The 17,913-nt window shown below is 67.2% G+C and overlaps 2 protein-coding genes across 2 annotated transcripts; one reads left to right on the top strand and one right to left on the bottom strand.

The window, feature by feature from the left end:
- Window positions 1-4,274: 4,274 nt before the first annotated feature.
- On the bottom strand, window positions 4,275-13,101 carry TACC3 (transforming acidic coiled-coil containing protein 3). Its single transcript, XM_045574028.1, has 16 exons — window positions 12,548-13,101; window positions 11,455-11,617; window positions 11,201-11,343; window positions 9,452-10,249; window positions 8,853-8,928; window positions 8,485-8,635; window positions 7,593-7,645; window positions 7,227-7,330; window positions 6,995-7,082; window positions 6,706-6,789; window positions 6,331-6,407; window positions 5,991-6,034; window positions 5,411-5,571; window positions 4,882-4,988; window positions 4,681-4,801; window positions 4,275-4,487 (listed from the first exon to the last, which is right to left on the bottom strand). The coding sequence occupies exons 1-16, from the start codon at window positions 13,099-13,101 to the stop codon at window positions 4,422-4,424; spliced, it is 2,790 nt and encodes a 929-aa protein (XP_045429984.1). The 3' UTR covers window positions 4,275-4,421.
- A 111-nt stretch (window positions 13,102-13,212) lies between these two features.
- TMEM129 (transmembrane protein 129, E3 ubiquitin ligase) lies at window positions 13,213-17,714 on the top strand. Its single transcript, XM_036417074.2, has 4 exons — window positions 13,213-13,417; window positions 15,123-15,597; window positions 16,179-16,338; window positions 16,441-17,714. Exons 1-4 carry the CDS (start codon window positions 13,213-13,215, stop codon window positions 16,687-16,689), a joined length of 1,089 nt encoding a protein of 362 aa, XP_036272967.1. The 3' UTR covers window positions 16,690-17,714.
- The last annotated feature ends 199 nt before the right edge of the window (window positions 17,715-17,913 follow it).

Genomic DNA, 17,913 nt, shown 5'->3' with positions numbered 1-17,913 from the left:
CTCGGCCTCATCTAACGCACTCCCTCCCCGCCCTCCCAGCAGCGGGCCGGGGCCTCCACACACGGATTGGGGGCGCAGAAACGCAATCACGGCTGACGGAGTCAGGGCCCCGAGCCCCGAGTTCTTGCCCCCAGGGGCCGGGAAGGGCCTCCTGGGACAGCGCGGCTCCCCTCGGGCTCCCGCGCCCGTCCCGGCGGAGGCCATGAGCCAGGCGTCGAGGCGCAGGAAGCGCGGGGGCGGGAGGCCAGGCCTGATTGCCGGCTCGGTCGTGTTTACCTGGGAGGCGGCGCCAGCCCCCCCGCCCCCCGCCTCGCCGGGCCGGCGGCTCCAGGATAAACACCATCGGCGCACAAGGCCCCTTTGTCCGGAGCGGCTCCCGCCGGGACGCTGCCCCCCAGCCTGCGGCCAGCCACCCGCGTGGCCTTCTCCGGGCCCAGGCCTGGCGGCTCAGGGCCCGGGACAGGGCCCCGGGCAGTTCCCGTGGCGGGGCCTCCACAGCAGCCCTGGCTCTGCAGCCGGAGGGGCGGCCGGCGGCCACGCGGCCCCCTGCCCTCGGCCAGGGGCCGGCTCCTGCAGCTCTGAGAGGGCAGCTGTGAGCCCCCCAGCCCCTCCCCATCCCCCTCCCCACCACAGTCACTGTCCCCGCGCCCTGGTTCCCTCGCTGGGGAGGGGCCTGGACGCCCTGAAGGCCCCCCAGCATCTCAGCTCCATCACTGTCTGAGGGTGGGTGAGGCCTGGGTCCCTGTGCAGAGGGGTGGGTGAGGTTTGGGGTCCCTGTGCAGAGGGGTGGGTGAGGTTTGGGGTCCCTGTGCAGAGGGGTGGGTGAGGTTTGGGGTCCCTGTGCAGAGGGGTGGGTGAGGTTTGGGGTTCCTTTGCAGAGGAGGGGTGGGTGAGGTTTGGGGTCCCTGTGCAGAGGAGGGGTGGGTGAGGTTTGGGGTCCTGGGCAGAGGGGGTGGGTGAGGTTTGGGGTCCCTGTGCAGAGGAGGGGTGGGTGAGGTTTGGGGTCCCTGTGCAGAGGGGGTGGGTGAGGTTTGGGGTCCCTGTGCAGAGGAGGGGTGGGTGAGGTTTGGGGTCCCTGGGCAAAGGGGGTGGGTGAGGTTTGGGGTCCCTGTGCAGAGGGGGTGGGTGAGGTCTGGGTCCCTGTGCAGAGGGGGTGGGTGAGCTCTGGGTCCCTGTGCAGAGGGGTGGGTGAGGTTTGGGGTCCCTGTGCAGAGGGGGTGGGTGAGGTTTGGGGTCCCTGTGCAGAGGAGGGGTGGGTGAGGTTTGGGGTCCTGGGCAGAGGGGGTGGGTGAGGTTTGGGGTCCCTGTGCAGAGGGGGTGGGTGAGCTCTGGGTCCCTGTGCAGAGGGGGTGGGTGAGCTCTGGGTCCCTGTGCAGAGGGGGTGGGTGAGCTCTGGGTCCCTGTGCACAGGGGGTGGGTGAGGTTTGGGGTCCCTGTGCAGAGGGGGTGGGTGAGGTTTGGGGTCCCTGTGCAGAGGAGGGGTGGGTGAGGTTTGGGGTCCCTGTGCAGAGGGGGTGGGTGAGATTTGGGGTCCCTGTGCAGAGGGGGTGGGTGAGGTTTGGGGTCCCTGTGCAGAGGGGGTGGGTGAGGTTTGGGGTCCCTGTACAGAGGAGGGGTGGGTAGGTTTGGGGTCCCTGTGCAGAGGGGGTGGGTGAGATTTGGGGTCCCTGTGCAGAGGAGGGGGTGGGTTGGGGGGTACTTGTCCAGGCGCCTATGGGAGGGGTGCCAGGGGTGTGTGGGGCTGGGAACAGGGCCCAGAGCCCAGCTTTGAGTAGCAGGACTTTCGGGGGGTCCTGGCCTGGCTTGGAGGGCCCCCTGCCCCCGTCACCCTGGGGTTCGGTCAGGTTGAAGACACAAGCCCTGACCTCACACCTGCTCTTGGGGTGCCTCTCACACCAGCCCCTCAGCACAGAACGGGACAGCAGCCGGGGGTCAGCGTGGCAGCCCGGCAGCCGGCCTGGAGGGGGCGCTCTGCGTGGGAGGAGCACGTGCTCGGGGCACCCCCCCTGGGGCGGCCACAGCGGTGGGTCTGGGGGTGTCAGGGAAGCCTCCTGAGAAGCGGCTGTCAGAGGTGACAGCTTCGGGCCTGCCGGCCGGCCCCGCCAAGGGCTCGGCAGGCACAGACCTGGGCTGGGAGCACTGCAGGCTGGGCCTTGGCCACAGGAGGGCCGTGTGGCTGTTCATACAAGGACCTCCGGCCCTGGCTCAGTGGGCAGAGCCCGGCCTGTGGACCGAAGAGTCTTGGGTTCAGTTCTGGTCAGGGCACAGGCCTGGGCAGCCGGCCTGACCCCTAGATCCCCAGTGGGGGGCGTGCAGGAGGCAGCCGATCCGTGATTCATCATTGGTGCTTCCATCTCCCCTCTCCCTTCCTCTCTGACACAAAGGCACCTCCTGTGCCTAGCGTGGAGCAGGAGGCCAGAGGGGCCTGAGCTGTGCGGGGCGGAGAGGGCAGGCTGCGCGCAGGGGCCGTGGGGAGCAGGGGCAGGGTGGCCTGGGTCCCTGTACCAGACACCCTCCCCATGCCCTCCACCTGCAGGGTCCTGACGGCCCTGGCCAGCCAGAGCCCCAAGTGCAGGCCCCCAGCCGGGATGGCACCTCCAGGCCCTGACCCTGCACGTTGGCCCACAGCTGGCAGCGCCCCCTGGTGGCACCGCCGCTGCCCACACTAGGCCAGTCACAGCCAGGCGCTGGGGCTCACAGCGGGTCTGTGCAGGGACCCCGTCCACGCTGACGCGGGAGGACACCACCTCTTCGCCGGCTCCCCCGGGCCTGAGTGTGGGCACCGCCCTGCACTGGGCGTTCCTGGAACCAGCAGCGCCCATTCCCCTGCAAGCGGTCACAGACCTGGGCCTGCCGTGCCCACTGGTCAGCACTCAGGAGCCCGTGCCTCCAGCTGGCTCTGGGCCCAGGGCCACGTCTCAGTCGGTGCCGAGTGTCCAGCCAGCTGTGCCACCCGTGTGCAGGGACCGGGCGGTGGTGCCCTGCGGGCCCAGCCTCTGCCCTGGGCTGCCCCTCTGCCAGGGCCTCTCCTGCCCGCAGTGCACCCTCCGGCCCCGCCCTCACCCGGCCAGGGAGGGCGGGAGGGACCCATCCTGCCCGCAGTGCACCCTCCGGCCCCGCCCCTCACCCGGCCCGGGCGGGAGGGAGGGACCCAGGGCCTCTCCTGCCCGCAGTGCACCCTCCGGCCCCGCCCCTCACCCGGCCAGGGAGGGCGGGAGGGACCCATCCTGCCCGCAGTGCACCCTCCGGCCCCGCCCCTCACCCGGCCAGGGAGGGCGGGAGGGACCCATCCTGCCCGCAGTGCACCCTCCGGCCCCGCCCCTCACCCGGCCAGGGAGGGCGGGAGGGACCCATCCTGCCCGCAGTGCACCCTCCGGCCCCGCCCTCACCCGGCCAGGGAGGGCGGGAGGGACCCATCCTGCCCGCAGTGCACCCTCCAGCCCCGCCCCTCACCCGGCCCGGGCGGGGCCCAGGGTCAGCGAACTGACAGGCTCCCTGGAGCAGGCCTGGGAGGCAGCCACGGCCCTGGAACCAGGTGTCCAGACATTCCTACGCCCTGAGCCATGGCCAGGAGCTGGAGCTCTGCTCCGGCGGGGGCGCCCGGAGAGCCCTCAGCTGCTGGAGCGACCCCGAGCCCCAGCGGGCAGGCCTGGCTGGGCAGGCGGGGCCAGCGGAGAGCCTGAGGCCTGGGGCACAGACCGCTTCCTTGGGGCATTCCCCTGTGGGCCCACGGGGCTGGACGAGGCCATGGAGCAGCCAGGACGATGCGGTGCTCCTGTCCATCAGCCAGATGCCAACCTCAGCCCCTCGGTGAGGGCTCCTTCCCAGGGCCCAGCGACACAGGCCACCACCCTCTTGCCCGTTTGTTTTTACATTAAAATTGCAGTGGCCCCAGCCAGTGTGGTTCAGTGGATAGAGCATCAGCCTGCAGACTGAAGGGTCCCAGATTCAATTCTGATTAGGGCACATGACTGGGTTGCAGGCTTGAACCCCAGCAGGGGGCGTGCAGGAGATAGCTGATCCATGATTCTCTCACATCATTAATGTTTCTCTCTCTCTCTCTCCCTTCCTCTCTGAAAAAATAAAAATAAAAAAAATAAATGACAATAACATCAGCTTCGGTCCACTGGACTTGGGCCTGTGGTTGGGAAGCAGACCCAGTAGACGGCGTGCCCGCTGGCAGCCCTGCAGTGCGGGCAGAGAGGCCGAAGCACAGTGGGCCATGGAGGATCTGGCCAAAGCTGGGAGCTTGGCTTTAATCCAGACAGAGCAACTTCAGTGCAAAACTCACATTTTATTTAGTCTCGTTTCTAAAGTGATCAGTTTAAAGACGAGCTGAGGTGAGGAGAGGAGAAGGAACATGAAACCTAACAGACAGACAGACAGACAGACAGGAGGGCGGGCGGCAGGGCGGTCCCACGTCAGATCTTCTCCATCTTGGAAATGAGGTCGTCGCAGATTCTGGTCAGCTCGTCGTTCTCTTTCGTCTGAAAAGGGCGTCCACCCCCGTCTCCCAGTGCTCGGGGTGGCAGCAGGCCCGGGGGCACCCGGCCGGGCACGGAGAGGCATTTGGAGGAGGGTTGTGGCCCAGCTGGGGAGCCCGCAGGCCACAGGCCGCGACATGGCAGGTCCCAAACCTCGGGAGGCTCCCTCCCGCTCCCGGCCTCAGGCCGCACCCACCTTCTGCTCCACCGCCTTCTCCAGCGACTGGACCCGCATCTGCTCCTTCCGCAGGCTCGCCTGGAAGGCCAGCGCCTCCGCCTGGGCCTTGCTCCGCACCTGGGCGATCTCCTCGCTGGCCCTGCACAGGGGAGTGCTCAGCTCCCCTTCCTCCTCCTCCTCTTCCTCCCCCCGCTCCCCACTGCCCAGGCGCCTGCTCACAGCCGGAGCTTCTCCTCCGCATGGGCCTTCAGAGCCTGGTACCGCTGGCCTTCCTTCTGGACCCTGGCGATGTAGTCCTCCACACACTTCTTCAGCGACTCTTCGTTCTTTAAGGGGAGGGGCGTTACCGGCCGCTGGCTGCTCTGGGTCGGGTGTGCGAGGCCCGGCCAGCAGCTCGGACGAGGAAGGCCGCGGACGCAGCACTTGCTTTTCTTTTGGAAAAGGCCCTCCACGCCCAGCTCAGGTCTCCCCTCCCCGGACACCAGCCTGACCCGGCCCCAATGGCCGTCAGTGCCTCCTGGGCCCCGAGCTCCCTCCCCGCAGCCCTGACTCCCGCACGTGCCCAGCTGGGGGCGCTGAGGGGGCAGTGCGGGCTCCCCGGTGCCCACGGGTGAGGCCGGCCGCCCAGCCCAGTGCAGAGCTAGGCTTCGCCAGGTGCCGCGTTCGAGGGACCAGGACTCGGTGGGGAGGGCGGCTCCCGCCGGGGGGCTGGGACTGGGCATGACAAGGTGTCAGGGCAGAGCCCTACCGTCCGGTAGCCCTCGAGCGCCTCCTTCTGCTTCTCAAACCGCTTGAAGAGGTCGGAGAAGGACTTCTCCATGGAGCTCAGGTCTGTGCTCAGCTGGTCTTTCTCTTTCTGAACCTTCTGCATCTCGGCTTTGGCGAGGTCCTGCTGTTTCCGAGCCTCCTCTTGAGAAGGGACAGGCACAGGGCAGGGCGGCGTCAGCCGCAGCACCCAGGCCCCACCTGCCTGCTCTCCCAGACCTCAGCACTTCCCAACACCAGGCCGGAACCCCCGGGACGGACGGGGTCCCAGGGCCCCAATCAGAGCCCGCGGTGACCCGCCCCCCAGCTGGCGCCTCTGGAGCCCGAGTCCCTGGCCGGGGAGAGGCAGGACACCGAGCTGATGCCCAGAGGGTGAGGCTGGACACACCGGGGACGGCTGCCCCTGTGGTCCCAGCCGCGGGTCTGGGTTCCGGCCGTTTGGGAACTGAGCACCAGCCCACAGCCTGACCCCAGCGGCTCCCGCACTGGCCTGGCTGACCTACGCTGGGGCTGTGGCTCCGCGGCAGGAGCTGCTGTAGGAGAAGGGCTCGGGCCACACTTACCCATCGCCTGGTACATGAAGCTCTCGTACCCATCCATGACCTTCCTGTGGGAAGAGATGTGTGAGCGCCGTGGCGCCCAACCCCCTCGCCAGCCCCGCAGGCCCCCCCGCCTCCCCAGGCCCCGGCAGGCGCCACCCCCCCGCCCCCTGGCAGGCCTCACCCCATCTCCAGGCAGCCGCTTCCCCCCGCAGGCCTCACCCCATCCCCAGGCACACTCCCCCCCCCCCACAGGCCCCCCCCCCATCCCCAGGCCCCCGCAGGCCCCACCCCATCCCCAGGCCCCCGCAGGCCCCACCCCCTCCCCAGGCACACTCCCCCCCCCTCCCCCCGCAGGCCTCACCCCATCTCCAGGTTTTTCTGGTGCAGCTCCTCACACTGGCTCCGCAGCTGCAGGACCTCCTTCTGTGCTGCCTCTACCTACACAGAAGCATGAGCATCAGTTGGCCAGCAGGTGCCCGCATCTGGGGTGTGAGCCCATCAAGCTCCCCTCTGTGGGGGGTCCCATGCTTGTGTGTGGGGTGTGGCCTACAGGCCAGGCTGGGAAGCAGCTTGGGAGGGGAGAGGTGGTGGCAGAGAGAACACCACACCGGAGGCAGCTCAGGGCAGGGCAGGGGCCGTGGGCAATGAGGCCAGGGCAAGGCAGGCACAGCCGGCTGAGTAAGTGGACACCTGGGGTCCCACCCCACAGCACCCCCGCCCCAGGCCCCGCTCTCACCGCCGCATCCAGGTCCCTCTGGCTGTACTGCAGCACGTCCACAAGGGGGCCCGAGGGCCTGAGCACGTCCAGAGGTGGGGCCACCTGCGGGGCGACAGAGGCCAGCTGGGCCCCAGCTCCTCTCCCATCCAGCCCCGTCCTGTGGTCAGGGAGGACAGGTCCTGGGGGCAGGAGGCTCCAGGACTGCAGTGACCAGAGACAAACAGGAGCCCCCCGCCCACTGACCGCTGACCCTTCAGATCCCCGACCATAAAGCCCGTCCCTACAGGACAAGGGGAACAGCACTCACAGGCAGGCCCGGCCCGGCCGGGAAGTCCAGGTCCACCAGCGGGCCCTGGGGTGGGCCCCCGCAGGAAGGCGCCTCGGCACCCGGCGCACTGAAAGCAGAGGCACACGCGGGTCAGACCTGCCGGTGCCTTCCAAACGCACTATTGGGGCACCCCCTCCTGCAGCCGAGGGCACAGCTCAGCCTGGTGCTCCGAGCCTGGAGGTCTCTGAGCCCGTCCCCGGGGCCGGCCCACCTGCTGGTCGTGAGGGCCACGGGCGCAGGCCTCTCGGGGCTGTCCTTCAGGAGCGGGTCGAACTTGAGATACAGGGACTGCTTCCTCAGGGCCGACTCCTTAAACTGAAACGGGGGCGTCAGCTGGGTCCCCTCATCCTGACCGACAGCAGCCCCCAGGCGAGGCGACCAAAGGCCCGAGTGCTCACTGCACCGCCTCCCAGGGCTCCGGGACCGGGATGGGGCTGTGCGGGGACCACAGGACGTGGCTAAGGAAAGCAGCTGCAGGAGAGGCCCAGACAGCCCGACGCCCAGCCCGAAGCATCGCCCGGGTGCCCAGTGTGACAGCTGCGCTAGGAAAGTCCCCGAGCCAGCCCCTTGAGCTCACCTGGGATGTCCCAAACTGCTCCAGGTAGTCCACGTCGACCCCCATGCCTAGAACTGAGGGAGCAGACAGTGTGGCCACTGCCGGCGCCCACACACGGCGGACTGTGCTTCCCCAACGAGCAAAGGCCGCCGGCACCTCACTGCAGGTGCCCAGAGCCCCATCACACTGCCCGCACCCGCTGTGCCTCCCCTCCCCCCACCAGGTTGTTCTGAGGGCCGTGCCGGGCACCCCAGGGGTGACAACCAAAGGTCCCGGGGCTAAACGAGAACCACTGTTGACACCACCCGGGCGAGCCTGAGTCTCTGATGACGGCCCTCCCCGCCCCCCCCCCCCCCCCCCCCCCGGCCCTGGGAGGAGCCGGTGCGGACCCCGGGGGCACGTTCGTGGAGCGGGAACTTCCACCCGTACGCATACCCCGTACGCACGCTCATGCAGCCGAAGGAACCACACAGAAGCCACCCCCTGGGGAGCGCATAGCGGGCTGCTGTCCACACGCCCGTCATCCACGGGCCACGCTGACCACACGCTTCGCGAGGAGCCGGACTTAGACCCACCCACGGGCTGTCCCTGGGAGCAGCAGCCTGCCCGGCGCCTCCCTGGTCCTGGCGACCTGCAGAGGGGCCCAGGAGCCAGAGGGCAACCTGGCCGGCAGCCTCATGTCTTTTAAAGCAACTCGGCCAGTGGGGTCTCGGTTCCAGCCGTTTCTCCAGTGCCCGAGGCCAGGGTCGGGCACTGTGACCGTCAGGCCGCCCGCACCCTGTGCTGTGCCCTCCGCGAGGGCCTTCGTAAAGGAACCTCCGGGGCGCCCGATAACCGGCTTCCGCCTGAGGCTGCGCGCAGTCAGAGCCCAGCTGCCTGCGGACGCCAGCAGAGGGAGGACCGGGCCACGCACCCTCCGCGGCGTCCTGGAAGTGCTCCTCCCGCAGGTCCCAGGCAGGCTCGGGCCCCTGCAGAGTGGGGGGCGCTGGGTCGGCGGCAGGGACTGGGGGCTCCGAGCTCGGCCGGCCGGGGGCAGCTGCTGGCTCCAGAGTGGCGGCTCCCTCCTGAGTGGAAGAGAGGTCACCGTTGGCTCGTTGGAGCGTCTCGAGAAGTCGAGGTCCCGGTGGGGCCTCGGCCTCACGGCCTCCTGGAGAAGAGGGTGTGGGTCGGTGGGCAGCGCTGTGTCCCACGGGTCACCACTGGCCTCCCTCTGGCTATTGGGGCATGGGAACACACACCGGGACTGCGGGAAGATGTGCTCGGCTCGGGCACGCTGCGTACCTCGCCCACCGGTCCCTCCATCCCCGCTGCGGACTGCGTCACAGGTGTGCCGTCTGCGGAGGCTGGAGGCATCTGCCTGAAGAGACGGGGTCACCAGGGCCCGCACCCCTCACCCCCGATCCTGCTCTGTGCACCCTCCTCACCCAGAAAGCCAGGTCCAGGGCTAAGATGGGGCTCGGCGATGCCCGCCACCCGCCCTCCCCTGAGGACCCGAGCCTCCAGGACTTGGAAGCAGGGGGGAGCCCTGAGGGCTTAACTCCATGGTGGGGGGCCGAGTCCTGCGTCCTTTTTACCAGGAAACCGGCCAAGAGGCTGGGGGCAGGAGGCGGCCTCACTGGGAAGGACCAGGACTGGGCAGTGGGGTGGTCAGGGCTGTGTGTGCAAGTGGGAGCACTGGGCCCGGCACAGCGCCTCTTATGACCCGGCACCGGGCAGCCCGCAGCGTGGGGACCCGCAGGCACAGCGACAGCCCTGGGCGCGTGGGGCTGGGGGGAGCTCACACGCGTGGCCCGCCCCGCCAGCTACCTCACGCCTGCCAAACAAGTGCACGTTGGTCCGGGTCCTCCACGGATCCCGGAGCCGCCACCGCCTCCTCTTACCTGCGGGGAGGGGAGTCCCCTGCGGCCCCAGACCCTGCCGGCCTGCCCTGGGGGCGTGCCGGGGCACAGGGCTCTCCACGGCCTCCGAAGGGGCTGAAGTCTGCGCCGTCCAGGCTGTGAGACCCCCGGGGACGGGGGGGAGCGGGCCCCTCTCCCGCCGCCTCAGGGGGCGCTTCCTGCCTCGCCGGCCTCCCCACTTTCCTCGGGGGGCGTGGCCTCTTGCTGGTGGCTCCGGCAGAAAAGTCGAACTCCAGCCTCACGGGCCCCTTGCCCGAAGAGCCGGCAGCTTGGCCACTGGTGTCCTCCTCCCGGGGACGTGGGGCCGGCGCCCCTCCAGCCTCCAGGGGGCCGGCCGGGGCCCCAGGCAGGTCCGTGGTGGGGTCTTCTCCGAGGGCCGCTTGGGGGTGAGCAGCAGGGGGTCCGTCTGAGCGCCCTCCTGTGGCTGTGGGAGGGTGCTCTGTTCCGCCTGGGGATGGGGCCCCGGGAGGGTCTTCTGGAGCTCCAGGGGGGGGTGCAGTGCTTTCCCCCAGGGAGTGAGAGCCACCGTCGTCCTCCAGGCCTGGCCCGGGGCCGCTGGACGTTCCTTGTGGAGACAGGGACTGGTTTTCAGGACTCGCGGGCGCCTGGGGACAGCCGGAGGGACCCGGGCGGGCCTGGGGTGCGGAGGCAGGCTGGCGGCCATGCTCGTCCTCAGAGGCTGGTCTCGTGTCCGCCGGAGGGCGGTGGGCGGCAGCCACTGCAGGTCTCTGTAGAGTTTCGTCGGTGGGTTTGGTGTCTATTTCCTTGGTGAACTGTTGGCTTTTAGAACAGACTCAGTCAACACAACTGAACTCGCTGGCTTTTTATGTAGGTTTATTACTTTTTTTAAATTTTTTTTTTTAAGGGCATGAAACAGCTCTGGCCACCAACAAAGGCATCAAGCTAGGATGAACTAAGGACTGTACATCTGCTTTGCCCCTGATGTAAGAGCAACACCACCCATCAGGTGTCTCCTTGCCCATTGCCAGGGGGTTTTGAGTAGGTTTTTGTCTATACTGAAAACGTCAGCTAACGACAGGAAAAGAAACGTTCTGTGAACCGTCCTCAGGCTGGCCTCCCACAGCATGTGCCCCATCGGCCACTCAGTGCCGGGCGCAGCATCTGACAGCCACTCCCTTCCTTCTTGGTGTTGCTATGAAAGAACAGTCTCTGAGTTGCTCTGACCTTTCAGTTAAATTTCAAAAAGAAAATGCAAAGTGACTTTGAAAAGTAGAAAGAAAACCTAGGGAGAGAAACAGATGCAGGTTCCAGAAGCTTCCACAGGGAACGGGAACAGGGCCCAAGGATACTTTGTGCAAGGGAGGTGAAGGTCTAGTGGGGACACTTTACTCAAATGCCTTTCTCTGTACCTCTGAAACTGCTTAAGAGAAGAAGCAAGTTCTAAACAGCAAAGGTCAGCAAAAGCCAGAATAAGGTGCCTGAGACCCCCTCACTCTGGAGCGGCCCAGGGGGGTCAGTTCAGCCAAATCCGGGAGCAGGGCCCCCAGCGGGGTCCTCCTGCTCAGACAGAGGCTCCGCCGACCACCAGCCACGCCAAACACCGAAGCCTGGGAGGCTGGGTGCGGCGCCTCCTGGTGAAAGGCGGGGGTTAAGCCCCAATTCCGTCGTGATCCAACTGGATCCAAGCTCAGCGCAGACGGAGAGCCCAGAGGACAGACGGCAAACACAGCTGCCTGGCCACGCCCACCCGACCGCACAGAGCGCACTTACTCCTCCCTGCGGGTCCAGCCTCCAGGGGAGCTCTCTGCTGCGATGGCGTCATCCAGGGCACAGCAGGCCTCGAGGTTGCTGCTCATGCTGGGGGTCAGGATCCTGTGTGTGTGTGGGTCCCGCAGTGGCGTCTGGAAGGTCACCTGTGGGGGAGGGAGCGCCGCTCAGCCCTCCGTCTCGGCCCCACCACGCCAGGCTGCTGCTTCCCGGAAAGCTGGCCCAGTGACGGGGCGGGCAGGGGGCGCGGCACCCACCTTCAGAGCCCTGGCCGTGCTCCTGGGCGGCACATTCTCCTTCTGTGAGGGCCGGAGCACGGGCGATCTTCCGCTGAGGTCGGGTGGTGCAAACAGGAAGTCGCAGCTGTCTGCGCGCCGGTCTGCGGTGACATTCTCGTCACTGGGGATCAGCAGACTCATGCTGGAGAGGCAGGAGTGATGTCACCGAGGGCTCCCCCTGCCCGGCACAGCCGTGGCCGGGCCTGGCCCTGCAGGGAGGGCGGTACCGTCCCCTGTCCACGGGGCTGGCGGCTACCGCTAGAAGGGCCTTCAGCAGCAGGGAGAGCCAGGTTCTGCCCGGACTCTGCGGTAGAAGGCAGGAGACACGGAGGGCTAGCCTGGGAGGAAATGGGGCAGAGCCCGGGCCCCACAGGAAACAGCAGGGAGGCGGGCTGCCAGGCCTTCCCAAGCTGAGCTTTCCGCCACTCCTCCCTCCCTCAGCCCCTGCGAAGGTCCCCAAGGAGACAACAGAGGAGCAGCGCTGGGCGGGGTGGCTGCAGGCAAGGCCACCGGGCTGGGCAGGGGCAGGGTGGGCCGGCAGGCCCCGCTCTGGGAAGCAGGGAAGATAAACCAGGGGGACTTGGGTGTCTGGCCTGGCAGCTGGGTGACACAGGGCAGGCCCTTCCCGGCCTGGGGAGGGCGGCACAGCGAACGGCCGCTGTGAGGCTCAGGCTCGGTGGCCCACGGACCCAGGTGTGGCCGCGGGTGCGGGTGGGGCCGGTGGGGGGGGGCGCTCCCGGCCGAGGGCGGCGGGGCGTCGGCAGGGGGCTGGCGGGGACGCGCCCCCGCAGGTAGCAGCGAGGGGTGGGGATGGATGGAGGCTGGACGAGGTCCCGGGGAGCCAGGGGGCTGTCGGACGGACGAACGGCCCGGGGGGACCACCGAAGAGCCGGGGAGGCAGGGGAGCCCCGAGGCCGGCGGAGGCTCCGGGGGGAGGGGCCTTGCGGGCAGCGGCCCTGGAGGAACCGCGGAGGGCGGCTCGCGTTAGGGGTGGACTCGGCCGGCGCTTCCCCTGCCGCCGGAGGGGCCGAGGCTGGAGCGGAGCCCGCCCCGCCGCCAGCAGCCGCCTTACCTGCCGGCCGCCGCGCAGAGCCGAGGACGGAACGGGAGGCGAACGGGAGGCGCCGGTCCCAGACTCGGTCCGCCCGCCGCCGATTCAAATACCGACGGTTGGTGCGTGCGGCCAATCAGCGCGCGGTCGGGGGAGGGCGCCCGAGCGCCAGCGGCCAATAGGAGGGCGCACCGCCCAGCCACGCCCTCAACGCGCTGCGGGTGTGCTTCCGGGGCGAGGGGCACGCTGGGCGGGCGGGTGCCGGAAGTCCTTGGAAGCTGAGCATGGGAGGGAGAAGGGCCGCTCGTGGACTGGCGGTGGCTGTGGGACCCCCCGCCCACCCGGGATCGCGGGCTCTGCTGCGGGCGCCGAAAGGCTAGGGCCTGAGGACTGCCCGCCGGGTCTCCGTTTCTCCAGCGGTAAAATGGGGCCAGGTGCAGCACCGCCTTCAGGCGGGGCTTGGAGTCGAACCCTCGCGAGAACTGGGGGCAGTTCACGGCTCCCGGCTGAGGGCGGGGCTTCGCGGTGACTCCATCTCCCAGAGTGCCTCTCGCCCGGCCGTGGTGGGACTGCATCTCCCAGAGCACCCCGCGCCGCTCGGCTCCTACGGGACCGGGACGCTCGGGCCTGCTCCGCGCCGAGGGGGCGGCTTCGCCACGGATCTAGGCGGCGGCGGCGGTGGCGTGATGGACAGCCCGGAGGTCACCTTCACGCTGGCCTATCTGGTGTTGGCCGTGTGCTTCGTGTTCACGCCCACCGAGTTCCACTCGGCCGGGCTCACGGTGCAGAACCTGCTGTCGGGCTGGCTGGGCAGCGAGGACGCCGCCTTCGTGCGCTACCATCAGCGCCGCACGGCCGCCACGCTGCTGTGCCACTCGCTGCTGCCGCTGGGTGAGGCCCGCTCCCCTCCCCTCCCAAGCTCCGGGGTCCCCGGGTGGCCGGGCCGCAGGGACACCTCCCTCCGAGGGGAGGGTTCTGGGATCTCCCGTTGCCTCGAGCGCCCGAGGCGGTGGGCCAACCGCCCGTGTGCTCCACGCTGGCGGCATCTGGGCGGTTGCAGGTGGCAGCAGGCGGGCTCCGAGCCCTGGGGAGGGGTGCTTGGCTCCGCTGGGGCGGATGGAGAACGGTCCTGTGGACGGCAGTTCCTGGGAGAGGAGCTCAAGTTAACGGATTCCAACGGAGGAACGCGGTGGCCTTAGCCCAGGCCTGGGAAAGTGGGTGTGGGAAGGGCAGGCGGAGATGGGTGACATCATGCGGGGGCGGGGGGTGATGTCACAGGTGCAGACTGGAAGGCATGTGGGTGGCCAGGACGTTCAGGTTCTGTCCTAGCTGGTCTCTGGGAGCGAGTCTGTCCGCGGATGGGTGGGGTCTGGCTGAAGAGTGGGGTAGAGGACCTCTGGACGGTAAGGGGCGGGCCCAGGGCTGGGACAGCAGCTGGCTGTGTCCACCACACCTGCAGGCTGTGGACACAGGGAGGGGCTTCAGCTCGCAGCAGCCGGAAGCAGCAGTCCTGGTGGGTGTGGGGAGCAGCCAGGAGGCCCAGGAGGCTGGGCTGAGTCGGAGTTGTAGCGGGGCTGTCTGTGGGAACCAGAACTTAGGGGACAGTGATCCCAGCAGGCCACACCTGGGGCAGGTAGTGGAGCCTGTGGTTTTTCCATCTTTCAGTTACAGTTGACTTACAATCTTACATTAGTTCCAAGTGTACAACCTGTAACTTACGAAGGACTTGCCCTGGGAGGCCGGCAGCCACCTGGCAGCGTGCCTCGTTAAACATTACGGCTTATATCCCCTGTGCTGTGCACTTCATACCCCCAATCTCCTCACCTTTTCACCCAAACCCTTCTCCCTCTTGGCAACTTTCAAAATGTTGGCGAAGCTTATCTTGTGGCCAGACACAGGGCTTTGTTTTTATTTTTTTCAATTATTTTTCAAAAGCTTTGAAACTTTATTGACATACTATCTATTGCAACACAACAGATTATGCTGAGATGTAGTGATTAGACCAACAGCCAACAGGTACTATTAATTTTGTAATCTCAAGCCACTCCACCCCTTCGCTGTCTACTCCATCCGTTTCACCCTGCGGACTGGCCCCAGGCTGACGTGCCTGTGCTGGGCACGGCTCCCACGTGGTGACGTGCCCCCGTCCTGGCTTCCTACCATATCTGGCACGAGAGGGTCCAGTGAGGGTGGGCCATGCTCCGATCTCCTCAGGAGTCAGGAGGCCCAGTGGGCAGCTCCGTGTTGGGTGACAACAGATCCATGTATTTATTTTTGCCTTTCTAGGTTTTGCTAGTTTTTTTCGTTACTCACACGTATAAAACTAAAGTGTCAAGTTAAAAATGCTTTCCTCTTGCCTGTGGTATCACTGCTGTGGGCAAGGGCTGAGCTGGGCGAGATGTGGAGGTGGGTAAGACCCTCCCCCCCCCCCCCCCCCGGCCTGGGGCACTGACCAGGGCAGAGGCCCAGGGCTGGAACGAGACAAGTGGCCCCTGGGGAGGTGCAGAGACAGCACTGTGACCCTCAGTGGGCCCCGCCAAGGGAGGATGCAGGCCTGGCAGGCCGACCTCTGCTGAGGCCACTCCCTCCTCTGCAGGCTACTACGTGGGCATGTGCTTCGCAGCCTCGGAGAAGCGGCTCTTCCTCCCGAGTCAGGCCCCACAGGCCTGGCAGCTCTTCCTGCTCCTGGCGGTGAGCCTGCCCGTCATCTCCTGGAGCCTGATCTACTACTGGTCCCGGGACCGGTGGGCCCGCCACCCGCTGGCCCGCACCCTGGCCCTCTATGCCCTCCCACAGTCGGGCTGGCAGGCTGTCGCCTCCTCTGTGGACACTGAGTTCCGGCGGATTGACAAGTTTGCCACCGGGGTCCCGGGTGCCCGTGTGATCGTGACAGACACGTGGGTGATGAAGGTGACCACGTACCGGGTGCACGTGGCCCAGCAGCAGGACGTGCACCTGACCGTGACGGAGTCGCAGCAGCACGACCTCTCGCCAGACTCGAACCTGCCCGTGCAGCTCCTCACCATCCGCGTGGCCAGTGTCGTTCCCGCGGTGCCGGCCTTCGACATCCGGTAGGTGGCGGCAGCAGGGCTAGTCCCTGAGGCCTGTGTCCAGCTGGCACCGGGTCTGGTCTTTGGGTCCTGGGAGGCGATGGGTGGGAGGGCCCTCAGTGTGACCCTGGCCCCGTTCCCCTTGTGTCCCCACAGAACCCCCCACGTCCTCTGTCCACGCTGTCCTCTGAGCTGCCTTCTCCCCTTCTCAGGAGCACACTGGATGTTGGGGTGGGGCAGGACCCCTGAGGCTTAGGCTGGAGCCGAGGTCCTCCCATGCTGTTGAGGCCGTGGCCAGCCTGCCGGGACCCTCCTCGGTCCTGAGCCTGCCAAGGGCCAGACTGCCTCAGCGCAGTCCTCCGTGTCCTGTGGGGGCAAGCAGGCGCCGGGGCTGTGGGCTCTGCTCAGGGCTGTCTTTGCTGCTCGTTTTCGTTGGCAGCTGGGCTGGGCCCAAGCCTCCCGCTCTGTGTGCTTGTGAGCACCCCGGTCACCCTCGGTGCAGCCTGGGCCTCCCTGATGCCTGTCCCAGGGTTCTGGCCAGACTGCCCTTTGGAGGGGTCTGTGTCCCGTGGCCTCCGCCCAGCAGCCCCCTCTCCGTGCAGGCTCAACTCCACAGAGTACGGCGAGCTGTGCGAGAAGCTCCGGGCGCCCATCCGCAGCGCAGCCCACGTGGTCATCCGCCAGAGCCTGGGCGACCTGTTCCTGGAGACGTTCGCCTCCCTGGTGGAGGTTAACCCGGCGTACTCGGTCCCTAGCAGCCAGGTGGGGCTGGGCCCCCATGGGCAGGTCCCTGCGGTGGGGGTGGGGGTGGGGAGCCCCACTGGGTGTCGCCGGGCTCCTGTGACTCCCTTGCACCCCCTGCAGGAGCTGGAGGCATGCATCGGCTGCATGCAGAGCCGTGCCAGTGTGAAGCTGGTGAAGACATGTCAGGAGGCGGCCGAGGGCGAGTGCCAGCAGTGCTACTGCCGCCCCATGTGGTGTCTCACCTGCATGGGCAAGTGGTTTGCCAGCCGCCAGGACCCGCAGCGCCCTGACACCTGGCTGGCCAGCCGTGTGCCCTGCCCCACCTGCCGGGCGCGCTTCTGCATCCTGGACGTGTGTGCCGTGCGCTGAGCTGGCCAGGCCAGGGCGAGGGCGGCCCTGGGCTGCTCCCCCAGCGTGGAGAACGAGGGCATGTTTAGAATTTCTCTGCTGAAGTTCGGGCAGGGCCGTGGGAGAGTCTGGGGGCTCCTCCATTTCCCACTCCTCTGGGTGCGGGTGGGTACCCGTCAGAGAGCACGGCATGGCCCTCCCGAGTCTCTGGGCCCCTGAGCTGTCTGGGAGACCTGGCGTGTCTGTCCCGGACGCCCCTCACCTGGGCCACGTGCCTTACCTTCATGGAGCACACCTGCCCCTTTTACACACCAGACCCAGGTTCCTCCCAACGGGCTGTGCTTGGTCCTCCGTGGAGCTGCGCTAGGACCTGGGCAGAGCCCGGCAGTGGAGGGGAGACCTGGCTGAGGCACCCCTGGGGCTGCCCCTGGAGGCCACGGCAAGGACCACTCCTGCCCACGGAGACCCTGGGCTTCCCATGAGGAGCTGGGCAAGGGCTGGCTGCTGTCACTTGTCCTAGCTGTGTGCTCCTGGGGCCACTCCTGGCCGGAGGGTCGTTACCTGTGTGCCTTCCGCTGCCCCCAAGAGCCCAGGGAAAAGCCACGCCTTAGATTCCTGGCGGGAGGCATGGAGCTGAAGACCAGGCACCCCAGTGACATCCTGCACCCACACAAGCTTGTCAGAACGCAGGCACAGGCCGGCCACGCCCCACAGCTCAGCAGGGGACGTGCCAGTGGTGAGGGCACTGAGGTGTCTGACAGTTCCTGGCGGGAGGACAAAGGCAGGGCCAGGACCCAGCTCTGGAGGCGTGGCTGTGGAGCCTCAGGCTTATACTGGTCATCTTAAGCAGGGTGCTGGGCCCGTTGGCCCACCTCACCCAGAGGACTGGGAGCAGAGTTTGTGGCCTCGGGGTGCTCAGCAGATGGAGGCTTTAGAGGAGGCAGCCTGGAACTCGGGATGCTGCCCAGGGAAGTGTTTACTACAAAAGACAAGTCTGTTGTAGCTATGTGATACAGTATTTAATAAAACATTAGCCTGAAGTTAAATGTGCTTTAAGTGAAATACTTCCCCCCTGATATTCAAGCTTTGGGAGCAGTTGGAGAGAAGCCATCTTAAAAATAGGTTTGTTCAGAATCGGGAAGAAAAGGGAGGCAGCTGCTGTAAGAGCCCTCTGATTTCCTAGCTGGGGGCGGGGTTCAGCCCATTTCCAGACCCTGGGGGAGCAGGCCCCGTGGTCCTGGGCCA

Source organism: Pipistrellus kuhlii, unplaced genomic scaffold (genome assembly GCF_014108245.1).
Source record: "Pipistrellus kuhlii isolate mPipKuh1 unplaced genomic scaffold, mPipKuh1.p scaffold_m20_p_58, whole genome shotgun sequence".
Lineage (NCBI taxonomy): Eukaryota > Metazoa > Chordata > Mammalia > Chiroptera > Vespertilionidae > Pipistrellus > Pipistrellus kuhlii.
This window is presented reverse-complemented; position numbering and strand designations above follow the sequence as displayed.

Excerpts from the sequence above, each read along its gene's own strand:
- TACC3 (XM_045574028.1), bottom strand. The coding sequence starts at position 13,101 with ATGCAGTCCCACCACGGCCGGGCGAGAGGCACTCTGGGAGATGGAGTC. Across the intron at positions 7,646-8,484 it reads CTTCCAGGACGCCGCGGAGG|TTCTAGGCATGGGGGTCGAC; the intron begins GTGCGTGGCCCG and ends CTGCTCCCTCAG. Across the intron at positions 5,572-5,990 it reads CTTCATGTACCAGGCGATGG|AGGAGGCTCGGAAACAGCAG; the intron begins GTAAGTGTGGCC and ends TCCCTTCTCAAG.
- TMEM129 (XM_036417074.2), top strand. The coding sequence starts at position 13,213 with ATGGACAGCCCGGAGGTCACCTTCACGCTGGCCTATCTGGTGTTGGCC. Across the intron at positions 13,418-15,122 it reads CCACTCGCTGCTGCCGCTGG|GCTACTACGTGGGCATGTGC; the intron begins GTGAGGCCCGCT and ends CCTCCTCTGCAG. Across the intron at positions 16,339-16,440 it reads ACTCGGTCCCTAGCAGCCAG|GAGCTGGAGGCATGCATCGG; the intron begins GTGGGGCTGGGC and ends CACCCCCTGCAG.